This window comes from Penicillium mononematosum (genome assembly GCF_028829835.1).
Source record: "Penicillium mononematosum strain IBT 11891 chromosome Unknown utg000002l:1.0-8112719.0:1.0-8118358.0, whole genome shotgun sequence".
NCBI lineage: Eukaryota > Fungi > Ascomycota > Eurotiomycetes > Eurotiales > Aspergillaceae > Penicillium > Penicillium mononematosum.
Window position 1 is genome coordinate 5,149,316 of NW_026643272.1, and position 22,135 is coordinate 5,171,450.

Here is a 22,135-nt window from a genome sequence, read left to right on the forward strand (position 1 = left end):
GTCAGTATGAATGGATTCTCCCAAAGCATGGGGTTGTGGTGACTTCGTTTAAGTCAATTAGGATCGTCAATCAGAATAATCTCAGGTGGTCTTATAGTCTAGGGTATAGGAGACGACATTTTAGACAAGGTATATTTCCACCAATGGGCTAATAATTTACATAACTCTGTAGGGTAACATACTCAGCTGTGGCCCAGAGAGTGTCAGCCGTTGATTGATCTCATATGGGCGATAGCCCTGGTATTCTAGTAAGTACATATGTAAGCTATTGCTTCACCGTCGAGTCCACGGGTTCTTATATACAACCCATGGATGGAACCGATTTCGGCTTTGGCTAAGAAAAAAGTCTATACAATACGTGAAATAATCATTTACCGAAAGTAAGGAGATATTAATGTATTAACGGTTTCATTTGATCCCAAAGACAAGCAGAGCTCAAGGCTTGCTCGGGCATTGTAAGTGGGCTTTCTCAAGGCTGGCGCTAAGATACATCGGTGCTTCAACCCACGCACAAAGGAACCTGGGCATAGAGTCACATGTCTCAACCCAGAGGGGGGGGGGGCGTCCATCGTCAGAGTTCCTCGCATCTCCATGGATATCCAAGAGCCCATTTCCTCAGTTCGTTTCCCTGTATCAAAGAATCCACTGCACTCTCTCCAGCAGCTGTTCCTCAGGTTCGCCAGTCAATTCCCTCATCAGGTTAACCGACTCCTCCACTCCGATCCTGACTCCACGGACTTCTTCGACTCTGACCACGTAACGCAGTGCATCATCAATAAGAAACTGTTCTTCCAGTCGGATCAAGCCTTGGTAGTGAGCGCTAACTTTGTGGGCGTCGAGGTCGTGGAATTCGCTATTGTGGTCCACTGAAATTGTGCCGTGGACGCGAATGGTCACTCTGACGTCGGTGAAACCTTTGAAGATATTGGCAAAACTCGGTCCGTCGGAGGTGATGGCGTCCCAGTGGTTCAAGACAAACATGATGTCGCAGCGGTGGATCCGGCCATACATGAGAATATCGGTCAGAGACATAAACGAGTCGGAATCTGGCTCAAGGGGGGGTGATTGATTTATGAATCAATGGGCAGTAGCAGTAGGAACGTCCTTCCAGACTACCATACTTGCGCTCAAACTCTCCCTGGAGCTCAATCAGGGCGGGACGAAGGTAGTGCTTCAGCTGGCCGATGTCGACGTGTGTGGGGCCCGGAGCGCCACGAGCAACGAACACAACCAGAGGTTCCATGGCAGTGCCAATGGGAGGGCCAGTGGGAGGACCCAACGGAAGGCTTGCGCTGGCAGTGGATTCCGCCATATCGAGATTGGTGCTGCTTGATGTTTGTTAGCTTCCTGTTCTTAGATAGAGGCATGGTGCAAAGATACCTTGGTCACACCGGTTCAGAAGCTGATGAAAAGAAAAAGAGGACGATGAAGGGGGAAATCAGCATCTTAAATAATGAGGCTCGGCCTTCGACACGCAGTACCTGAACAAACTGCACTTCCATTTGGAAAGTCAATAGAGTCAATAAAGTCAATAAAGCATCATCTTGGGATCTTATTCATATGAGTAAGAATCCTGGAGTTGCTGAAAAGGATATGTGAGAAGGAAGGTTTTGCCTTTTGAGTCTCTCGATAGCTATTCGTCTCAATAGACCTGCGGTTGGTGTCAATTACCTTTTGATATCCATTTGGGGGTGGCCTTTTTCTGCCTCGCAGTCGAAAACAGACATATTTCGGACTTTGGCATATTCAAGTCTGGTTGTCTGAGACTTTATTTTCATGACTGCTAATGCAATTTTGGCCATTTACCAAGTTAGGTTGTTAGTATGGTGCCCTCTTGATCACTGATCTATCCCAGCCTTGTATACATATATTTTGTTGTAGAATATTATTGCTTGTTAAGCTCGTTACAAGCAGATTCAATGACCTACAGGTATCGAAGAGGTAATTAGTTCCCTAGAGAGAAACTTGAATTCCATCCCTCTTGTATATAGAGGTGAACCGAACCGTTGGGACTGGATCGGAGATGAACAGAATCTCAGGTAAGCACAACAGAAACGCCATTTGTTAGCTGCGATGGCCCATTTAATAATTCCAAGGGAATTAATCGCCAGATACAAGAATATCCGAGCAAATATAGCAGAATCAATGTTCAGTGAAGTAGTTTTAACATCGGAACCGGCCTGACGTTCCTCACCGGGCGGCCCCGATCTGGAAGCTGACTAAGACGGCAAAATTGAAAGAGAGTTGTTGGGACGGAAAAAGGTGCTTATCATCTACAACGTACCATCTCCAATTCCCTCACAAAATGCTCTTCCGTGCTGCGGTCCGTCAGGCTGCGCCCTTGAGGCGTCGTGCCTTCACTCCTCTTGCCCGTCGCACTGTTACCACCGACGCCGCTTCCGCCAACGTCGAGAGCCCGGTGCCGCAGGTTTGTTGAGCCCTATCCGGAAGATCTGAAAAACCTCGCCCCAAAGGTTCCGGAGTTTCGATTGCTGATGCTTGTGCTTGCGCTTTAACAGGAGGATGATAAGCTGTTCACTGTCCGTCTCTCCGATGAGAGCTTCGAGACTTACGAGCTCGACCCACCCCCGTACACTCTCGAGACCTCCAAGAAGGAGCTCAAGCAGATGTACTACGACATGGTCGCGATGAGGTACGAAAAGCAGGATAGTGGATGTTTTGGACTAGCTGTTGACTGACTGCTCGTTCTTTTTTTGCAGACGTATGGAGATGGCCGCGGATCGTTTGTACAAGGAGAAGAAGATCCGGGGTTTCTGCCATCTGTCGACCGGACAGGAAGCCGTCGCTGTCGGAATTGAGCACGCCATCACCCGCATGGACAAGGTTATTACCGCTTACCGTTGCCACGGTTTCGCTATGATGCGTGGTGGTACCGTCAAGTCCATCATTGGTGAGCTTCTCGGCCGCCGCGAGGGTATCGCGTACGGAAAGGGTGGTTCCATGCACATGTTCGCCGAGAACTTCTACGGTGGTAACGGTATCGTCGGTGCCCAGGTGCCCGTCGGTGCTGGTCTGGCCTTCGCCCAGCAGTACAACGAGCAGCCCAACACCTCCATCGTTCTCTACGGTGACGGTGCCTCCAACCAGGGTCAGGTCTTCGAGGCCTTCAACATGGCCAAGCTGTGGAACCTGCCCGTTCTCTTCGGTTGTGAGAGTAAGTGGTTTATTCCAAGACTTTGCAGCCTCAGAAAAACCACAGATGTATTAACGTGTATGTTTCTCTAGACAACAAGTACGGCATGGGTACCTCCGCCTCTCGCTCCTCCGCTCTGACCGAGTACTACAAGCGTGGCCAGTACATCCCTGGTCTGAAGGTTAACGGCATGGACGTCCTTGCCACCAAGGCCGCCGTCCAGTACAGCAAGAACTACGCCATCACCGGCAATGGACCCCTCGTCCTAGAGTACGTCACCTACCGTTACGGTGGCCACTCCATGTCCGACCCCGGTACCACCTACCGCAGCCGTGAGGAGATCCAGCGCATGCGCAGCACCCACGACCCCATCGCTGGTCTCAAGCAGAAGATGCTCGAGTGGGGCGTCACCTCCGAGGAGGAGCTCAAGGGTCTCGACAAGACCGCCCGTGCCAACGTCGACGCCGAGGTCGCCGAGGCTGAGAAGATGCCCGTCCCCGATAACACTGCCCGTATTCTCTTCGAGGACATCTACGTCCGTGGCTCTGAGCCCAAGTGGATGCGTGGTCGTACCGTCGATGAGACCTTCTACTACTAGATTGTTTCGCCCTATAGGCACTTCTGTGCATCATGGAAGAGCTTTTAATCGTTGTGTGAAGGCTCGGGAAGGAATTCTTGGGTCATTCTATCATTTATCTGTAATTTAGCCCGATGACTATTTTCTCTTATGTTTGTTTACTTGTTTTCTGTTCTAGAGTAGAGAGCAATTGCCATCGGCTGGGTCCTTTTCAAGCTCATCAAATTTTAGGAAGTAGTCTTGCAAGGTCTTCATCGAGAATATCAAGTAAAGACTTGGGTAGCAATATCAGCCCTCTCGAAGATATGGCAGGCCCGCCGTCCTTCGCAGTCGATAATGGGTATCATATCAGAAAGAAAAAGAGAAAGTACAAGTACAAATAAGAATAGATGCGAGACAACACAAGCCGCGCCTAGAGAGAAAAAGTGCAAGACTAAGACTCCATCTGCATCAAGCAGGCTCTTGTCTCAACATCTCAAGAATCAGGTCCTGAGTCCGCTGCACAGAATCCAGCTTTTCCTCCATCGCAACAAGTTCGCGCGCGAGTTCACTTCGAAACTGGGCCTGCATCTCCTGACGTAGCTCTTCCTTCATTTGCTCAAGCTGGGTGTGAGTAGGACCTTGCTGTGGCTGTGGTTGTAACGCAGGCTGTACCTGCGGGTGCTGTGATTGCCGGGGAGAAGCTAGAACCGGTGGTTCCGAGGCGGCCTGCACCAAGGCCGAGATCACAGGTGAAGCGTCACTCGGGTCTATACCACCCCCCGATGTGGTGTCTAGGTGTTTGTTGAGTTTTCCCAGGGTTTCGAGAACGGCTGAGACCATACGGCCGTCGGGTTGTGGAACTGGTGGTGTGGATATGGAGGGAAGAGGCGCGACTTGTGATGTGCTTTGTGGGGTCGAGAACATATTCTCGAAACCCGGTGGTAGTTTCAGTGATGTGCTCGCAGAGACAGGGGTGGAGGGTGATTCGAGGAAATGCGCGGGTGGTGCAGGGCCCGTAATTGAGGGCGAAGGCGTGGGGCTGGTAGCCGGGAGGGTAGCGTCACCGACGCTATTCGCAATAGGCTGGTGTAGCATACCCATCATTGCGCCGTTCACATCAGTCGGGGTGGTGGCAGATGATCCAGCCAGGTTCCGCCATGGTTCCTGGTCTCCGTTATTCGAATTCTGGCGCCAGGGCTGCGGCTGTCTGCGCTTCTTGAGCTCATCCCGCTTTGTAATACGCCGGTTCTCAGATTCTTCCCACCGTTGCCAGGTCGGAAGCCAGGCATCTACGGCAGCTAGCCATTGCGGGTTCATCAATTCCTCGGCCGTCGAACCGGGTGCGTTTGAGCCCCGCTGTCTCTGGTCCTCCAGGAACTTGATGCGCTGCCTCGTAACCATTTCAACTTTGCGCCGCACCGAATGCCACGAGTATGAACGGCCCTCATGGGTACGTTTGAACTCGGCGGCGATGGAGATCCACCACTTGCACAGATTACTGCGGCTGCCGAAGGTGTCTGCGTTTCGATTGCAGATCTCGAAGAGCGCTACTTCTTCTTTGGTCGTGAGACGTCTATGCTGTCGTGAAGTGTCGCCATCGAGCTCATCGTCGCGGTTGTGACTGCGCTTCGTCCCTCTGTTGGTGGTCGATCCCGACATCAGCCTTGATCCATCTCCTTCGCTGGCTTGAGCTACGCCCACAGGCATCGGCGCATAGTATAGATCGGTTTGGAGGATGTCTCCTTCGTGTGAATCACTTCCGGTCAGGTTTGCCCCTCCAGGTGTCTCTTCGCTGCTCGCTGATGCGTTATCGGTCGTAGGTGGATTCCTCACTACCACGGACACGGACTGAGAAGCTGGGCTGAACCCTGAGCGCAGGCCAGATGGTACTCTTCCAAAGGAATTTTGTGGAGGGTGGTACGAAGGACGGCCGTATTCGTGTGGTTGAATGCGCGTCATGAGGACAGCAGCTTTCGCAGTAGCAATAGCAGTCGAGCAGGCGCTATGGGATACCAACAGTGCAAGTTGGCTGGCCTATGGGGGTCCAGGAGATAGCCTCCTTAGTTCAAAGTAGCCATCAATAGGGTGACAATAGTGTAGCAGACCGATGTAGAATGTCCTTGTCGATCTGTGGGGATAAAGATAAAGCTGCGATGGATTTCACTTGAGGGTTTTCCATGGGGCCCGTGCGCCAAGCATCTATTGCAGCTCTGGCTATACAGTTTGTAGAGCTTCAATTGGACAATTTTACACATTGGTAATGTCTAGATTGTACTTAATTATATTTATCGTTTAAGTTTTATAATTTCCGTGGGATTCCACCTAGGTAGTATCCATTGGCTGCATATTTATATAAGTGCGGTGTACGGAGTATATATTGGACACTCGACCAGCTCTATGTTGTAGGTAGGTCATTGCCTACAAGTTTTATCGTGTCCGTACAACTTTGCGTAAGGCACTTAATATCTCCTATGGTTTTAGAATCCAGCAGTACATCAAGAACAGGCCGTTTGGCACAATATCCAACCCACAATAAGGGAGTAAAGTAGCCAGGTCTACTCAAGGACCATACAAATGACCGGCCAATATACAGCGTGAAACAATAGCATCAATAATATATCCATTTACAACACATCATGGCTATGGTGGTACAGGGGGTGGAGCTGACACAAAGAGCCCCAAAGACAAGCAAAACAGGAACCAACACCATGGTCAACATGATCCAGAAATATGCAGAAAGGGAGGGAGATCTAAGCGCCCACTAATACACAGACGGGAAGTCTAGGGGAGAGAAAATAGTAGAACAGTAGAGAGAAACGAGGAAAGGACAGGCTAGGCAGAGAAAGACAAGCCAATCGCATCCTCTACCACCGTCTCCTCAGGTACCAGCCATAAGCCGGAGTTGCAATGGACTCGCCGAAGGGAGTGGGCACCTCGGCGGAACCGGGGCGGGCCACGGGGTGGCGCAGGTACACGGCTGCACAAATGTTCTGGTTGACCTCGAGGTAGCGCGGGATGAAGGCAAAGGCAGACATGTATTGGCGTGGCTGCCAGGGGGTGGAGTAGGTCTTGCTGTTGTCGAGAGGGTTGTCGCGCATTTGAGTAAGAGCGCGCTTGAGCGTGTCGAACTCTTCGTCGCTGAGTTCCGAGGCATCCACCTCATTACCCAGCGTTGCCTGCGCGAAGGCTTCGGAGAGCTTGTCGCTGGCTGTGGCTTCTGTATCTTTCCTGGCGGAAGCCACCTCTGCATCTCCCCTGTCGGTCGCGAAAGCATCTTCTGGACGGGGCTTCGCATCCTTCTTCTCTGGCTTCTCGCTCCGCTTGGCCTTGAGAAGCAGGGTTAGCTGGGAGAATTGGGCCTCCAGGCTGTCAGCGAGGACGGTACTGGACTCGGAGCGGGACAATACGCGGCGGACGGCTTGTTGGAAACCGCGGAGCTCCTGCTTGCGCTGGGGCGCGAGTGTATTCTTGCCGGCAGACATGACAGACTTAGCCTGTGCCAGAAGAGCCTTGAGAGTCTCCTTAGTATCTTCCTTTTCAGTCTCCTTAGTATCTTCCTTTTCAGTCTCCTTGGTCTCTTCCTTGGCGGTCTCCTTTGACTCCTCAGTCTGGGGTGCGGCCTCGGCTTCCTCGGCTCCCTCTGTTCTCTGTGCCTTTGCTTTTCTCCGAGCCAATCGGCCCTGGCGTCGCTCGTACGCAGTTTTCGTGTGACCAGTAGCGTACAAGACACGGTCTGGGTCGACCTGGAAGAGGTCACCGGGGTTGAGGAGGTAGCTGGGGTGTTTCATCTAGTCACACAAAGCGTGTCAGTAATCAAGGAATCGGTAGCTTCCCACATCGCATCATACCTTTTGCCCATTAACAGTGACCGCTCCGTGGATGACGAACTGTCTCGCCTGTCTGGCACTGCTAGCAAACAGAGCTCGGAAAATGGCTACATCCAACCGGCGCTCCAGGGGTGCAAAGGTCATGTGGGTGTAAGGTGTAGGACGTGTCTGGTAAGCGGGCTTTCCACCCTTATCAAGTCCTGAGCCTCGACCGGACGAGACTAGGGAACCGTCATCAGCGGCCAAGTCGGATGCATTCATTGGGATAACACTGCGAATGCGATGGTTGAACATGCGTTTCCACTGTCCCTCACGGACCTGCTCGCCGTGATAGGCACGGGAGGCAGCCTTAGCAGACCATTTCTGCTGGAAGAATGTGCGATTGGTGGTGGGTGGGCTGCGGAATCGTTGCATGTTATACAGGTTGTATTTGCTCCATGATTGACGGATTTTCTGACCAGTGTCTTGTTAGCCTTTTTGGAATTGGGGCAACCCAGTATAGTAGGGGAGACATACGCCTTTCGACAATGTGTTGCTAGCTCTGTTTCTCATTGTGGCGACTCGTTAGACACAATGCTGTAGCAAATGATATGTTACCCAGGCCAAATTGGCAGTCTCTCAAAACTTCAATGCACGTGACCGCTAGGAAATTGATGCCTGAAAAATAGTGCGGGATTGGATGTTTGCCTAGTTTGCATATCATGTAAGGGGGAACTCGATGTTTGCCTGGACCGATTCTGCCACCGCCCTGTAGGAAGGGGTATATATAGGCGCCTGGCCCGCGGCTCTTCATCTTCTTTTTCTTTCTTCTTCATACTTACCTTGTTTGGGTGACCGTGATCAACAAGACGTTCTCACCACAGACTGGTCCCTGCATTGCACAGCGTGGCGGAACAGTCTGTTCAATGGTTCTTTATGGGTCATTGACAGGCGTATTCTTTGGCATCTCCATTCGTGGAGTCTTTTCTTTTCATCAATCCTTGAGCCAGTGGCTCGAGCTTGGAGAAGAGGATATTTGTAGTTGGCATATGGAGTACTGTACATGTAGTCATAGGATTTTGAAGTGAGACCAGGAAGACTTGTCGTTTTCTATCAATGCTCTCCTCTGAAGGATCTCCCCATTCTCGTGGCCCCGTCAATGTTGACCCTGTCGATGAAGCTCTGGACAGATCGCGCCTCCTGGAAATCCCACCAGGACGTGTCTGACGTGTCGTGTGGTGCCTATGTTGTACAATGAATGTCTCCAAGCCCCTATCCTCTAGACATGACTCCTCCACTTTTGAATCATTCCCTTTCCTGGTCCCTTACTGCACAGTTTTAACCACTGAGAGGTGGGAATCTGTTGGAGCATTGGGACTCGGATAGCGAAAACCCTGTCACTGTTGCAGCTCACGTTTGTTGGATGTCTCAAACCTCTTATGGAGCTACGTCTCTGTAGCTTTTCCCTCATATCTCGAATGCTTGTAAAAGAAAATGAAATTGTTCTGGTATATGGTGAAGGAATATGTTAGTAACTCCAGAGAACTCATTGCGCCATGCCAAATGCATACAAAACTCCCAGTCATTCAACATTAAACGTCTTGTTACCACTGTGTCAGTCTCTCCTAGAACTTGGGAAGGCCTCCGCTAATGACTCTGCTTCTTGGGGATTAGTCCATTCCTCCAGTAGCTCGTGCGCCATATCAACGGTTTCATCATCGATGCCCGCCTCCAGCACAGTCCCATCGCAAAACGCCAAGCGAGTTAACACAACGAGATGTTTCTGTTTGCTGCCAGGTACACATGCCAGCTTCTCCTGCATATTGATCAAGGAGCCATGTTGCCGCATGACCCCGAAAATCAGCCGCATAAGGCCATTGACCAGTGCAACACGCAGGTCTGACTCTGGCGGGGAGGAGTAAAGTGCATCCAGCTCATCGTGCATTGACCGGAATAAACGAGCGAGTGCATTCGGGTGTAATGCGAGGATCATACTGGCATGCTTTTGGGATGGGGCCATAGGGTTGAACGCCAGCGACTCCAGCAGCAGCAGGACCTCGAGACGCATCGCACAAATGTCGTATGCAGTGTACGGCTCCACCCCTTCGTCCGGTATTGCGGGCTCACTCAGCATGTGTGTGAGGCGGTCCACAATCCACTTTTGCACGTCCAATTGGTCCTGGTCAGAGGTTCTAATCGGACCGAAGGAGTCTGCTCGAATACTCGTTGACAGGAGATTCATCAAAAGCACAATGTCACCCAGTGGATGTGACGGGTGCAGCATCACGAGAATGAACGAGATCCGGATATTTTGCCAGAATGTCTCCATTGCACTTTTTATGTGCAATACTCCGCAGGCGATTTGATAAAGTAGACGCATGGCCCCAGTGGAGTCAACCAGGGGCTGCAGATCTGATTGTGGTGTCTGTCGAGTAATTCGCTTATCTCGCGATGCCGGGGCGTACTTGAAGCGAGGAACTGCATTCACTTCCACGGTGTCTTGCAAGACCCCAACTAAAGGTGTGATCAGCTCAGAGAGCGGGGCATCATCCGACATCAAACTGTATCTTGTGATAGCTTCAAATCGGGGGATCGGCTCGTAGAACTTCTCGTTGATGGCGCGCTGCCATAGCGAGGCAATCGTTCGCGTGTATTCTGATACGTAGCTGCTCGGGTCGACACGAGCCATGACCTCCATAACGATGCTGGACATGGGTCGATGCGGTTCCGAGGGAAATGCAAGCTTGGCCATGGCTTCAAAATCGGTTTCTTGGTCGGGACGCGTACGGTGGCTCAAAAGTCGCAGCATAAATCGCTGATTGCGACCCGCCTCTGCAGACTTGCGCTTCGCCTCGTCGACTTCGGCCGGAGCATCAGTCGCATCGGCCATAATAAGCTCCACGCCAGCAGGATTCAGCTGCAGTGGCGCAGGGCCATCTTGGCTTGATTGCCGTTTACGTTTTCCTGGCACTGTCGGCGTGGCTCGCTTGGAACGTGCTGCAGACTTGCTGGGCGATACCATGGCGATTTCATCATCATCAAATCCATCGCGGAAGGGAAGAACCCGGGACTTTCGGGGCGTCACTGGGGCTTCCACCTCACGATGCCTAGACTTGTAGTTCCGAAGCTGGTAGGCTTCATCCACGAGATCCTGTTGAAGAAATACATTCTCCGTCGCCAATATCTTGCCTTCGGACATGGCTGCCTCAACTTCTTGCTTGTGTTTCGCCATTTCATCGGCCATGGATTTCCGCAGAGACGCTATTTGCCGGTCATAGTCTTGGGTCATGGTCGCCTGTTTCCTTCGAATGATCGAGATTTCACCGGCTTTCGTTTCCACTTGCATCCTCGCTTCAGCTAGCTCCTGTAACATTTGCTCTCTTTCTTGCTTCATCTATGAAGGTTGTTAGAGTTTATACAAAGAAAATTTCATCTAACCCACCTGTACTAGGCGTGCATTGAGCTCAGCGGCGGCGTTCCCTTGCCCATAGTACTCATCCACATCCATGGCATCGCCCAACTGCTCGTTGACCGCAAAGCTAGGATTCGTTGCGAGTACATGTTGACCATGCGAAACGGCATAGGGTTTATCGACATTATCGTACACCTCGGCTTCCAACTCCCCCACCTCCAGTGTATTGTAGTCGTTCGTCAACCCGGTATGGAGGCGAGGCGGCGGTCTCAGCGATCCAGCATTGTTGTTTAATGGCACTGCTTGAGTGCGTAGCACGGGGTTGCTATTTAGGGGTTTTGAGTGATACTGTGAGGCCGATGCCTGAGTTGCCTGGAACGCATTCTGTTCCAGCTCATACAACGTCCCCGGTGGCAGGGAGTCGAACTCATCGGAGCCGTAGTCGTCGTCGTCGTCTTCCATGCCCCCGCCATGAATGGACTACCAGAGGGAATCGAGGGGTTCTAAGTTCACGGAGGGCTTTTGATCATTGTCGACTTGGAGTGGTTCTGAGGGTTGAATGAGGAGGGGGAGAGAGAGAAAAAACACGGCAGTTCAAGGCACCTGGACGACAACCCTTGCACATCCAATTTCAATTTCTAGTCACGAATGTAATACTTGAAGGTCAAGTAATGATTGACTCAATTAATAAACCCGAATAATACACCGAGGTATAACAACTACAAGCAAAAAAAAAAAAAAAGTAAAAAAAGTAAACACGGGGCTGAAGCTGAAGCTGACCGCTTTCGGCACTTCACATGAGCTCATGAACTTCTAATCCGATGATCCTCTCTCGCTCTCTACACTCTCCACTTCTATTGCCCAGAATTCTGTTTCTGGCCCCCTTTTCTACATCATGTCGAAATCTCGTCGTAATGTTAGATTTCAACACCGGTCAAATGATGAGCGACGTCTCAGTGTGTCCTCCGACGTCAGCGATGCACCCTCAGAGCCCACTAGCCCCGGCAAAAATGGCAACGTCTCCAAACCACCTACAATAACTGAAGAGGTTAGATTTCTGTATAGCAAAAGTATGGCCTCGGATTTTCGGTCTGACATGATCTTCACTTCTAGAAACCTCCCCAATCCGAATATGAGAAGAAGAAGCAGACCTTCATCACCCGGACGATATGGACATTTGTGATGATCGCCGGTTTCTTCGTTGCCTTGTTTTCCGGTCACATTTATATTATTGCCCTAATTACTGGCATCCAAATCATCTCGTTCAAGGAAGTCATCGCTATCGCCAGTATCCCTAATAAGGAGAAGAACCTGCGGTTCACCAAATCGTTGAATTGGTATTTCTTGGCGACCACTATGTATTTCTTGTACGGAGAGAGCGTGATTTACTACTTCAAGCACATCTTGCTTGTTGACAAGGTGCTACTTCCGTTGGCGAACCACCACCGCTTCATCAGCTTCACCCTTTACGTCATGGGTAAGTGTTTCGACCCTTCCCCTTTTACTCCGCTAATCCCGGTCGATAGGATTCGTGTTCTTTGTCGGATCTCTGCAGAAGGGCCACTATCGATTCCAATTCACCCAGTTTGCTTGGACCCATATGGCTTTGTACTTGATTGTTGTCCAAGCTCACTTCGTCATGAACAACATTTTCGAGGGCATGATCTGGTTCTTCCTCCCCGCTGCGCTGGTCATCACCAATGATATCTTCGCCTACGTCTGCGGTATTAGCTTTGGAAAGACACAACTTATTCAGCTCTCCCCGAAGAAGACTGTTGAGGGATTCCTTGGCGCATGGGCCTGCACCGTTGCCTTTGGTTATTTCATGACCAACTTGCTGATCCGCTACAAGTACTTCATCTGTCCAGTCAACGATCTGGGCTCGAATGTTCTGACTGGTCTGGAATGTGTTCCGAACCCGGTCTTCACGTTGCAACCGTACTCTCTTGAAGTCTTTGGCCTGGACAAGACCTTCTGGGTGGAACCTATTCAGTTCCACATCTTGGCCTTCGCCACTTTCGCTTCGCTGATCGCTCCGTTTGGTGGATTCTTTGCTTCTGGTCTGAAGCGCACTTTCAAGATCAAGGACTTTGGCGAGTCGATTCCTGGCCACGGCGGTATCACTGACCGTATGGACTGCCAATTCATCATGGGCTTCTTCTCTTTCATGTACTACCACAGTTTCATTGCTGTCTACAAGGCCAGCGTGGGCGATATCATCGAGACCGCCATCAACGGTCTTACAGTTGACGAGCAGCTCGAGGTCGTCCGTGGCTTGGGCAAGTACTTGTACAATCAGGGTGCCGTCTCAGAATCGGTATGCTTCCTTCAACCAATTACCATGATCATCTTACTAACCTTTCCTAGATTCTGGATTGCCTGGTCACTGAGCTCAAGCGTCGGTGAACTTAAAATTGTCCGGCATTCAGATTGAACACACCCAAATTTATGACACTCATATTTCACTTTGACTTCTATCATTCGAGGACGACCTTTCAACTCCGCGCTTTCCCCCCTGCAACTATCCTCCGATTGTTTCTGCTGTGCCGACGACCCCTCTTGCTTCTTGCTTCATTCGGGACTTTATTCGGGTTCTCCGAATATGCATGCAAGCGCCAATGTGTGCATGCATGATATGTACATACATGGGCCCCGCTCGCGTTACCCGCCTTTCAACACGGCATCAACCCCCTGCAAAAACCACCCGTGGCAAGGGCTCTAATGAACCGGCCCGAAGAGCGAACATCTTCCACGCCGGAGGCACGGGGACGATTTTTTTTTCTCTTTCTTCATTTACGACTGTTTCCCTGTACTTTTGTTTAGTACTCTTTTTTTTTATTCTCTTCTCTTCTCCTTCTGACTGATGCCGGGCCATGGACTGAATCTAAATTTGATGACTTGTGCTGCTCGGTTCATCTTGACCTTGAGCTCTGCTATACTCCCGATGCGTGGAACGGACGGGTCTCTACAGAAGTGGTAGAAGAAGAGGGGATGATGGGGACACGTTTGTCTGTTTTGCGCTGGCAGTCTTGTCTCTAGGTTCGCTGGTTTTTGACGCGCGAAGGGAATGGACCGTAGATTTGTACATAGCTTTCAATTCAAATTTTGAAGCTGATTTCTAATTTTATTTCACTCCGCATAGGTCCGGGTACAGCAATATCAACCACGGTGCCGTCCTACAATGAGAAACCAATTATCGATAGTTAATGGATCTTTTCATTGTGTCTATCGAGAATTCATTGCTGGTCATAGATGTCTGGGGTATCGGGAAATCGTGGAAAATATGGATCAAGAGGCGAAATTTCTGGAATACCAGCCTCGTGTTGGAGATAACTCAGTTCCGAAACTGCAGAGCAAGAAACCGGATGTTTCGCCCATCTGTCCAGAAAAGTGCGGTCGAAGGCCCCATCAGAGCTTAGCAAGGATATCGGCGTATCCCAACAAGAGTCAGGATGAACAGACGACAGCAAGTCACCGTGACCAGAGCATTGTTCGCTTGAAACCAAGATGGGATGTAGTATATATATGGCCCCTATCCCAGCTCATTACCAACCCCGCTATATTATCGGTCCATGGAAACAGACCAAGGCCTTCCTTCTCTCGGCTGCGCTTCGCTGCATGAGGCACGCCAGGTGCCAGGAACGCAAGTAGCAGGAACCATCTCTTAGTCATCGACTTCATATTCTTCCATTTCAACCTTGAAGTACGCTGCGACCTGTCGCCTCTCCTCATCCGCACATGCGGGATCGAGCATGAATCGCACGGCAGCGTCACGGCCTCGCTCGCCTGTCCTCTGGCGGTCCCCGTTCGCGGCAATTGGTGTTAAGGGATGAGCAGGCCGTGAAGTATCTGGCTCATTGGGCCCAGTGCCGTTGGATGGTCTGCGTGGCTGGCCAATCCACGGGTGGTAGCGCGGGATGTTGTGTTCGCTGGCTTCTTGGTTGAGCGGAATGCGGACTGTCAGGAACCGGTCTGCTGGGAATTCCGAGCCGACGGCGGTTAATGAGCGGTGGTGGGTGTAGAGTTCTAGGAGGTCGAAGAGAGTTTCTGGGCGATTGTTAATACTGTGGTATTCACTAGGTGTATGCGAAGGCAATAACAATACTTACCCATGATTTCTGCTCGGCTGGTGCTCCATTGCGCATAGTCTCAGCCCAGATTCTACTTGTTCGACACGCTGGTCCAAGAGTCGTCCTGCAAGCTCAAGGCAGCTAAAGGCCATCGTCGATGAGTTTTGTTTGATGGGTGCAAATGTGCGGTAAAGATCCGTTGAAATGCGGTAGGCAAGATTGGAGACTTCGGAGTTTTGTAGTAGTCCATAATGCCGACCCAGCTTCATGAGGGTCTTATGGGGATGCCGGGTTCGAAAGTCAAACCCAGAGGCCTCTAACATGAGTCGTTCGAGACCGATGATGCCACGCGCATTGGATTCAAACATCTAGCGACATGCGTCAGTTCTCGGGTCTGGTCTCGTTTTGCATCATGACTTACGGGATCATCAGCCGATAAATGCTCCGAGGGGGCCGCTTTCAAGTTGTACGCTGCACAGACAATGTCTCGGGACTTTTTAAGCGTATCTTCGATCTTGCATGCTGTGAATAGAGCCGCAGCCGCAGCATCCTGTATCCCGGGTTAGGTCGATCTCCTTGAGGGATTTCCGGGAGAACTCACTGTGAAATTATACTCATTGTCTGGATGCACCAGTCTAAAACGGTGGTAATATCCCACTGCTGTGTCGAAAGTGCGAATGGGACTGGACTTCCAGTCAGTTCTGATGCATTTTGCCTGCCTTGGAAACGACTTACAGGTTGAGGGCTCTCCGCACGCTGTCGATCCACGCCACGCCCTGAAGACGCAATGAAGTTTCGCGAAGGGGATTGACGTTCATTGCCTCGATGCAGTTTTCAATTGTCTGTTCGAATATGTATGGATTGGCCACCTGTATAAAAGACGGGTGGATGGCTGGGGCTGACAGGCCGGGTTCCAGCGTTGAGCTCCCACGGGGAGACTCGTCCCTCGTATTGCGTGCCATGGCAATTTTATTCGGATTTCCTTGAAATATGGCACTATCAAGCAATATCTTTAGAAGTTGCAAGATGAAGACGCGCAACAAGTGACTGGATTGATATCTCGATCACGTGCCAACCCAAGAGCTCTTAATCACGTGTGGACGAATCGGAAGTACATTCTCCCGTATTCCGAAGTGTATATATTTGTGTCTACCGTCATTCTCTATTCCCTGCCCAGGTGGAGAGGATGTGCAATTAGACATATTAATCATGCTGGATATACATGAATGACAGGACACTGTCTCATAAATCCCTCAAGGAACCCCCCTGCCAGCCCGTGTCGCCTTAGCTAACTCACTTTGAGCTGTATTATCCGCATATCTCTTGTAGATGGGAAGGTAATGGGCAAGATCACTAGTGGTCTCCTTGATACTCCTTCTGCTCTCGATAGCTGCCAGCCAAGTCCTCCACCGGCTCCAAATCTCCTCTTCCGGACCCCCTTTTCCCTCGCTCGGAATTCCCAATCCACCATTTTTAAACTCATCAAACGCCCACAGTCGTACCGCCCACGGAGCCAGCACCAGATCCGGTAGACCAATATCCTCACCAAGGAAGAAGGGTCCTTCGGTGTGCATCTCCTTAGTCCAGGCCTTCAGGTGATTCAAAAACTCTTGCCGAGCCTGGTTCAACCCCGTATCTGTGTTCTGGGCACTGCCATCTGCAGGCTGATACTGCAAGAAACGGTGGAATGATGGGATTATTCGAGATGTCACATAGTCAATCCAGATGCGTGCGCGGGCACGCTCGTAGGTATCCTCTGGCAGGAAGCGGGGTTTATGGTCTGGGTATGCTTCTTCCAGATACTCTAGAATCACAGTGGATTCATACAGTGGCCGTGGGTGTGGACCTGCTGGCGTTGAGAGTGTAGGGACTAGGCCTCTGGGATTCAGTTTGAGTAGGGAGTCTGGCTTGTTGTATGGGTTAACCTCGATATACTCATATGGAATCTTTTTCTCTTCGAGGGCGAGCCACACTCGTTGCACTTTGTTTTGTTAATATTATTGCCTATGGATGAGTGGCTGTACACACACCGAAGCTTTGTACCTTGTTAGCAGTCGTTTTTGTATAAGATTAGAGGGGGCTGAACATACGGACAGAACCACCCCGCATACAACTTCAATGGCTGTTCAGCGCGATGCTGATCGACCAGCGTCTTGGCCGGGCCGCTGGCCTCAGGGTAGAGGTTGGAATCAGGATGAGCCGGCATTGCGAAATGAAATTTGGCGTCTTTAAGGGAGAAGTGAAAGGTGAAGTGAGGAAGAGATCAGTTGGACAAGCCTGGGATATTAGTGTGACATCATATTCTAAGCGTCCTATCTACTTTTCTTTCTGCTTGCTTCGTGTCTGTTATTTTAATACTGGCTTGATAATGAAAATAACAGGGAAAAAAGAAGAAAGAAGAAAGAAAAAGGAAAGTAGAAACCCTTGCATGAACTATCAGACTCTAGTCTTTTCCATACTTCCTGATCAACTTCTGCATAATCGACATAGCACCAGATCGATACCCTCCCCAAAAATAGCATGATGATTTAGATGATGATACCTTTTTTTGGGGGTTAAATCAGTAATTGTCCAACAGCAAGAGAACAAAGAGATCGGGAACTCACAATTCATACAATTCCACTCGGTCAACATACTCCGCCACAGGTTCAGTCTTCGGCACAATCCGATGATATTGATCAAAGAACCGAGACCCAAACCCACCAAACATATGCATAATCCCAAGTTCAAACTCACTATGTCCGTAGCAAGCCGACGGGTCATACACCACATCCCCAGGCGTCTCATCGCGACCTGAGCCAACAATCCGACCCCAATCAGCATTCCCACTCCACAAATCCCCATGAACAACAACAGGCATGATACCCTCCCCCTCACCACTGGAAGTATACCCTAAATGACCATCTCCAAGCAGCCGAGGCACAACCTTATGTGCCGTCTTCTCAACCGTCTCGCGCAGCCCAGCATCCGGTCCATTGCGCTCTTCGGATGTCGCCAGGATTGTAAGCAACCTTTCATTCGCATAGAATTCAGCCCAGCTATCACAAAACCGATTGGGCTGCTTGGTATCTCCGCAGAAGGTCGGTACGGGGAATCCGAATCTGCGCCGGCCGGTGTTCGGATCTGGGGGTGCGGGAGTGGTATGTAGTCTTCCGAGGCGGTGCGCGAGCGTGGTTTCGTCGCTCGTGCTGCGGCCCATCTTGCCGCCCAGCTGGAGGAACTCTGTCACAAGGAAGTGCGTTTTGCCCTTTGTCCCTGGCTCGTCGAGTGGCCCCCGAGCTAGGGCTTGCGGACAGAATCCTGGTACTGAAGATGCGATTGCGTTGAGGGACTCGGATTCGCCTTGGAACATTTCTTCTGCGGCTTTGCCATTTGATGAGGTTTTTACGAAGTAGCGTCGCTCTTCTGCGCCATTTTTGCCGGGGATCTGGGCGTGGATGATACCTGTGCTTGTGAAGCCTGAGCCTAGGCCGGATGTCGAGAGGCTGGCTTTTGATTCGGATGGGAGTGAGAGGGCTTGAAGGATGGGTTCTGGTACTGGAGACATTACTAGATTTTTGTTAGGAAGAACTAGACTGGTTGTGAACAGATATTTTAAGATGCATAAAATGTGAATAGACCGGATTGCAAAGGGCTATGACGTTTTACCCCACATCGAGAATGGAGTGCTTATCATGAAATTACAGCTTTCAGGCACATATTCATTGAGGAGACCCTATATTCAGTTAGGATATCAGATGGGATCGTCACAGTAAGAGAAGATATATAAAAAAAGGAATTATCCACATTTTCCTACAGTACTCCAATCCATCCAGAACGTCCACGGGTAACTCTAAGCATAAAAAAGCTATCAAACTATGCGGGAGACAGTTTGTTCAACAAATGCAGCGCAGTCTTCGTACGCTCCCTAGTGTCCAGCTCAATGTCATCCTCGAGGCTAGCCAGCCGTTCCGCAAAACCAAGGGAACGAAGTCTCACTGCCCGCTCCCGACAACCTTCATGATCGCTCTGATCTTCTTCGTAGATGAGATTGATTACTACCCAGACACAGTTCGACCGAATGTCTTTGTGGGAATGGTTGAAATAATTGCCTAGAGACCGTAGCAACTCACGGTGGAATGTGATGATGCGCCGGTGGCGTGGATGTCCGGCCGCCAAGTGGATGATGAGAGCGGCGGCTGCGTTGATGATCTCATTAGGGACATGGAGGGACTGACTGCTAGAGTCTCGGCGGTGAGGCAGTTGGATGGTACGTGGTCGCAGTGTATCTGCGATTGTATCGAGGAACTCATTTTGGCCAAGCTCTCTGAAGAGATATTCAATCATCTCAGGTGCATCCCGACCACAGATCATGTTGCGCAGCAAGTCGAATGTCTGCTCCTGGACGGCGATATCGTCCTGTCGAGACTGTGTGGTTTGAGCCAGAGTTCCGTGCAGAACGAGTTTGCGCCTACGTCTTGCATCAGGAAGGAACATGTCCAGGCTCATTTTGGAGGGAGGCATGGTATCGGTCATCTTGAGGTCCTCGTCCCACTCCGCTGCATCCTCCATGGGGTTCAGAATATCAACCTGTTCGCCAGCTGAGTTGGATCGACCCATGGCGAACCCGGGACTTTGATCCGCCTCCTCTTCTACCCCCCGTCCAGCCACTGCGCGGACCGGGTCCTGGGAGATGACCTCCATAATCCATTTGGGACCCAAAGTCTCGATGATGTTCATTCTGATGTCGTTTGCGGTGTCATAAACCATGTGCTTGAGAGCCCAGAGCGATTCAATTTGTAATTTGGTGTTGGAAGAATGAGCGTGTTCGCAAAGGATGGGAATGATATTGTGGGAAATGATTGCCTGGGAAGAGCATGTTAGCTGCAAAGTCTATGAACGAAATAGAAACACAAACCTCTTTCATGGGACTGAAGTCCAATGCCAAGTTACAGATCGCAGCCGTTGCTGCAATTTGCACCTCGAGGTCGGAATGGCGAAGAAGGGCAAACAGTGGCTTAGCCACGCCGGCATCAATAAGACTAGTTCTTAGCACGCTCACGGATCTGGTCAGCATCCGAGCTGTGCCACAAGCAGCCAGAATTGTCGGAATCGGATTTCCATCCTCTGCGGTATTTCTGGGCATCGCAGCATCAGCCAGTGCATCACTAGGTCTTGGCTTGAGGGCGTCAATGATGTAAGGGACTACGCCATGTTCGCAAATCGCCTTGCGGTACTCGTCTTTGAATGGAACGAGTGCTGCCAAAGCTTTGAGAATGTTCTCTCGGTAACGCATTACATGGCAAAGGGTCGGCGAGTAACCAGAAGGCCCGAGCCGGCACTCTGGTGAAAGAGACTCAAGGTCTCGGGCTGGGCCATCCTCTGCGTGCCACATCGGCCGGGAGGTCTCTGTGATTGGGTTGTAAGTCTCCTTGAGAAGTTGTGAAAGTCGCTTAAGCGCATTGCCTTCTACTGCGTGTCTCTGCAGCTCCTGGTCGTCCACGACCAAGTTGGCTAATACGGCAGGCGCCTCTTCTTTTAAGCGTAAGCTCGACGAGAGCAGCCCATCGTGAATAGCGCCTTCTTCATCCGGCAATCGGACATTCTTGTCAAGCATACGAATCAAGATGGGGATCAACAGATAACTGAACATTGGAATGCGATGTTTCTTCGCCAGTCCTAACCGGAAGAGGGCCGTGACAAGACGGGCGGACATCAACCGTGTCATGCCATTCTCTGAGCGGAGAATGCACAGCAGCCATGGAACAATGGCATTCTCGTCGTCTTCTGGGACAGGTGTCTCAGCTAGTGAAAATGGTGTGGGGTAAGAATGGCTGTGTCGGCGCTGCGAGCCTCCGTACCCCAGAGGTGGGAAATTCGCAGAACTAGATGATGATTTTGTATGTGCTAGAGGGACCGACGGCAGAAGCTGTTCTATGGGGTTGGAGCCAAGATGACGAGGTACTGCGGAGCCCGACAGATATGTGGATCCCCACGGACCTTTCTTAATGTCTGATGGGGCGAATCCAGCGACTTGTTTTGGAAACACCGTCACAATGCCAGGTGATGACAGGAAGTGCTCCGCCCTCCATTTTGACTGTTCAATTATCACAGCAACTGCGCGCAGAATCGGTGCTAGCTGGGCGGATTCAGGGGCCGGAAGTGGCAGATCCTCCAATACGCCGGGTTCTTGAAAGCGATCCTCCGCGCCCGGCAAGACAAAGCCCTTGGCCACGACAAAGGAGGCAATCTTGAGGGCTAAGGCATCCAATACCCCGGATTCTGCTAGTGCCGTCTTATGTGTTTCCTCCGTGCAAAGCTTGCCGATCAGGGCGGCTGCTAGCTCGATCGTGGTCTGGCTGTGCAGGTTCTTGTACTCCTGGGAGATTATACGTCTAAGAGAGGTAATATTTGCAGAAGCAAAAACAAGATCCGCAAGCTGCGTGTCCCGAGGCCATTGTTCCTGGCTTTGCAACGGTATCCGGTCTGCGATTGTGTTCAAGAGTCGTAGAATGGGAAGACAGAATGACTCCGGGCAGTCTGGGGAGGAAAATATTGAAAGTAAGGTTTGGAGAATGTTGCTGGCGAATAGTGGGGTGAGAAACGTCGGACCACCTGCTCAGTACAGTCAATGTCTGTCTTGGCGACAAGGATCTAGTCTTCACACACCTTGTGCCAAACTTCCAACAATTAAAGTTGCTTGAAGGCATGCTTCATAATCTTCTGGGGCTTTTGGCATGGACCGGCCGTGGTGCAATATCGATTCATTAAACTCGGCCGTTCCCGGCCATCTCGAGGTCAGCACCTGTGCCAAAGTAGGTATGATTCCCTCGACGACGTAGGTTTCCTTGCGTTGGTCATGACCAATCAGCTCATTCTTCAGAGTGCGCAAAGCTGTAATCTGAGAGGAAGCCGATTCGGCGCTCTGTAGCTGCAGCAGAATCGGCGGTGCGGCAGCTCGCGTCATCATCTGGCTATCACCTCCTCCCAGCGGGAGGTTCTCGGCGTTTCACTGTTTTAAATTAAGGAATTGGCAAAGGTATTAGAATGATACTGAGGAAATTATCTCCGTCAATGTGAAGATCGTGTAGACCTGGATGTACAACATGGAGATGATGGCAGACCGGAACTGTAGAGCCGGGCCTAGAGGTACTC

At 50.8% G+C, this 22,135-nt stretch overlaps 10 protein-coding genes across 10 annotated transcripts; 2 read left to right on the forward strand and 8 right to left on the reverse strand.

Annotated features, from left to right (window-relative positions):
* Nucleotides 1-633: 633 nt before the first annotated feature.
* Nucleotides 634-1,312, reverse strand: N7519_003767 (uncharacterized protein; the record flags this gene model as incomplete). The annotated part of the gene is made up of 2 exons (XM_057290545.1): nt 634-1,046; nt 1,102-1,312. 2 exons carry the CDS (start codon nt 1,310-1,312, stop codon nt 634-636), a joined length of 624 nt encoding a protein of 207 aa, XP_057151747.1.
* Nucleotides 1,313-2,305: 993 nt separating this feature from the next.
* N7519_003768 (pyruvate dehydrogenase (acetyl-transferring) subunit E1 alpha) lies at nt 2,306-3,752 on the forward strand (the record flags this gene model as incomplete). The annotated part of the gene is made up of 4 exons (XM_057290546.1): nt 2,306-2,428; nt 2,520-2,653; nt 2,721-3,175; nt 3,247-3,752. The coding sequence occupies 4 exons, from the start codon at nt 2,306-2,308 to the stop codon at nt 3,750-3,752; spliced, it is 1,218 nt and encodes a 405-aa protein (XP_057151748.1).
* Nucleotides 3,753-4,181: 429 nt separating this feature from the next.
* N7519_003769 (uncharacterized protein) lies at nt 4,182-5,672 on the reverse strand (the record flags this gene model as incomplete). The annotated part of the gene is made up of 1 exon (XM_057290547.1): nt 4,182-5,672. The coding sequence occupies one exon, from the start codon at nt 5,670-5,672 to the stop codon at nt 4,182-4,184; it is 1,491 nt and encodes a 496-aa protein (XP_057151749.1).
* A 905-nt stretch (nt 5,673-6,577) lies between these two features.
* N7519_003770 (mitochondrial 37S ribosomal protein uS4m) lies at nt 6,578-8,117 on the reverse strand (the record flags this gene model as incomplete). Its single annotated transcript, XM_057290548.1, has 3 exons — nt 8,057-8,117; nt 7,562-7,993; nt 6,578-7,501 (listed from the first exon to the last, which is right to left on the reverse strand). Exons 1-3 carry the CDS (start codon nt 8,090-8,092, stop codon nt 6,578-6,580), a joined length of 1,392 nt encoding a protein of 463 aa, XP_057151750.1. The 5' UTR covers nt 8,093-8,117.
* Nucleotides 8,118-9,134: 1,017 nt separating this feature from the next.
* Nucleotides 9,135-11,393, reverse strand: N7519_003771 (uncharacterized protein; the record flags this gene model as incomplete). Its single annotated transcript, XM_057290549.1, has 2 exons — nt 9,135-10,913; nt 10,962-11,393. The coding sequence occupies 2 exons, from the start codon at nt 11,391-11,393 to the stop codon at nt 9,135-9,137; spliced, it is 2,211 nt and encodes a 736-aa protein (XP_057151751.1).
* Nucleotides 11,394-11,826: 433 nt separating this feature from the next.
* On the forward strand, nt 11,827-13,337 carry cds1 (phosphatidate cytidylyltransferase; the record flags this gene model as incomplete). Its single annotated transcript, XM_057290550.1, has 4 exons — nt 11,827-11,979; nt 12,045-12,408; nt 12,458-13,248; nt 13,299-13,337. 4 exons carry the CDS (start codon nt 11,827-11,829, stop codon nt 13,335-13,337), a joined length of 1,347 nt encoding a protein of 448 aa, XP_057151752.1.
* A 1,258-nt stretch (nt 13,338-14,595) lies between these two features.
* Nucleotides 14,596-15,963, reverse strand: N7519_003773 (putative cyclin; the record flags this gene model as incomplete). Its single annotated transcript, XM_057290551.1, has 6 exons — nt 14,596-14,978; nt 15,041-15,049; nt 15,108-15,369; nt 15,423-15,551; nt 15,603-15,684; nt 15,737-15,963. The coding sequence occupies 6 exons, from the start codon at nt 15,961-15,963 to the stop codon at nt 14,596-14,598; spliced, it is 1,092 nt and encodes a 363-aa protein (XP_057151753.1).
* Nucleotides 15,964-16,254: 291 nt separating this feature from the next.
* N7519_003774 (uncharacterized protein) lies at nt 16,255-17,207 on the reverse strand (the record flags this gene model as incomplete). Its single annotated transcript, XM_057290552.1, has 2 exons — nt 16,255-16,879; nt 17,092-17,207. The coding sequence occupies 2 exons, from the start codon at nt 17,205-17,207 to the stop codon at nt 16,255-16,257; spliced, it is 741 nt and encodes a 246-aa protein (XP_057151754.1).
* Nucleotides 17,208-17,603: 396 nt separating this feature from the next.
* On the reverse strand, nt 17,604-18,548 carry N7519_003775 (putative fructosamine-3-kinase; the record flags this gene model as incomplete). The annotated part of the gene is made up of 1 exon (XM_057290553.1): nt 17,604-18,548. One exon carries the CDS (start codon nt 18,546-18,548, stop codon nt 17,604-17,606), a length of 945 nt encoding a protein of 314 aa, XP_057151755.1.
* A 308-nt stretch (nt 18,549-18,856) lies between these two features.
* On the reverse strand, nt 18,857-21,950 carry N7519_003776 (armadillo repeat protein; the record flags this gene model as incomplete). The annotated part of the gene is made up of 3 exons (XM_057290554.1): nt 18,857-19,846; nt 19,899-21,520; nt 21,650-21,950. The coding sequence occupies 3 exons, from the start codon at nt 21,948-21,950 to the stop codon at nt 18,857-18,859; spliced, it is 2,913 nt and encodes a 970-aa protein (XP_057151756.1).
* Nucleotides 21,951-22,135: the final 185 nt, after the last annotated feature.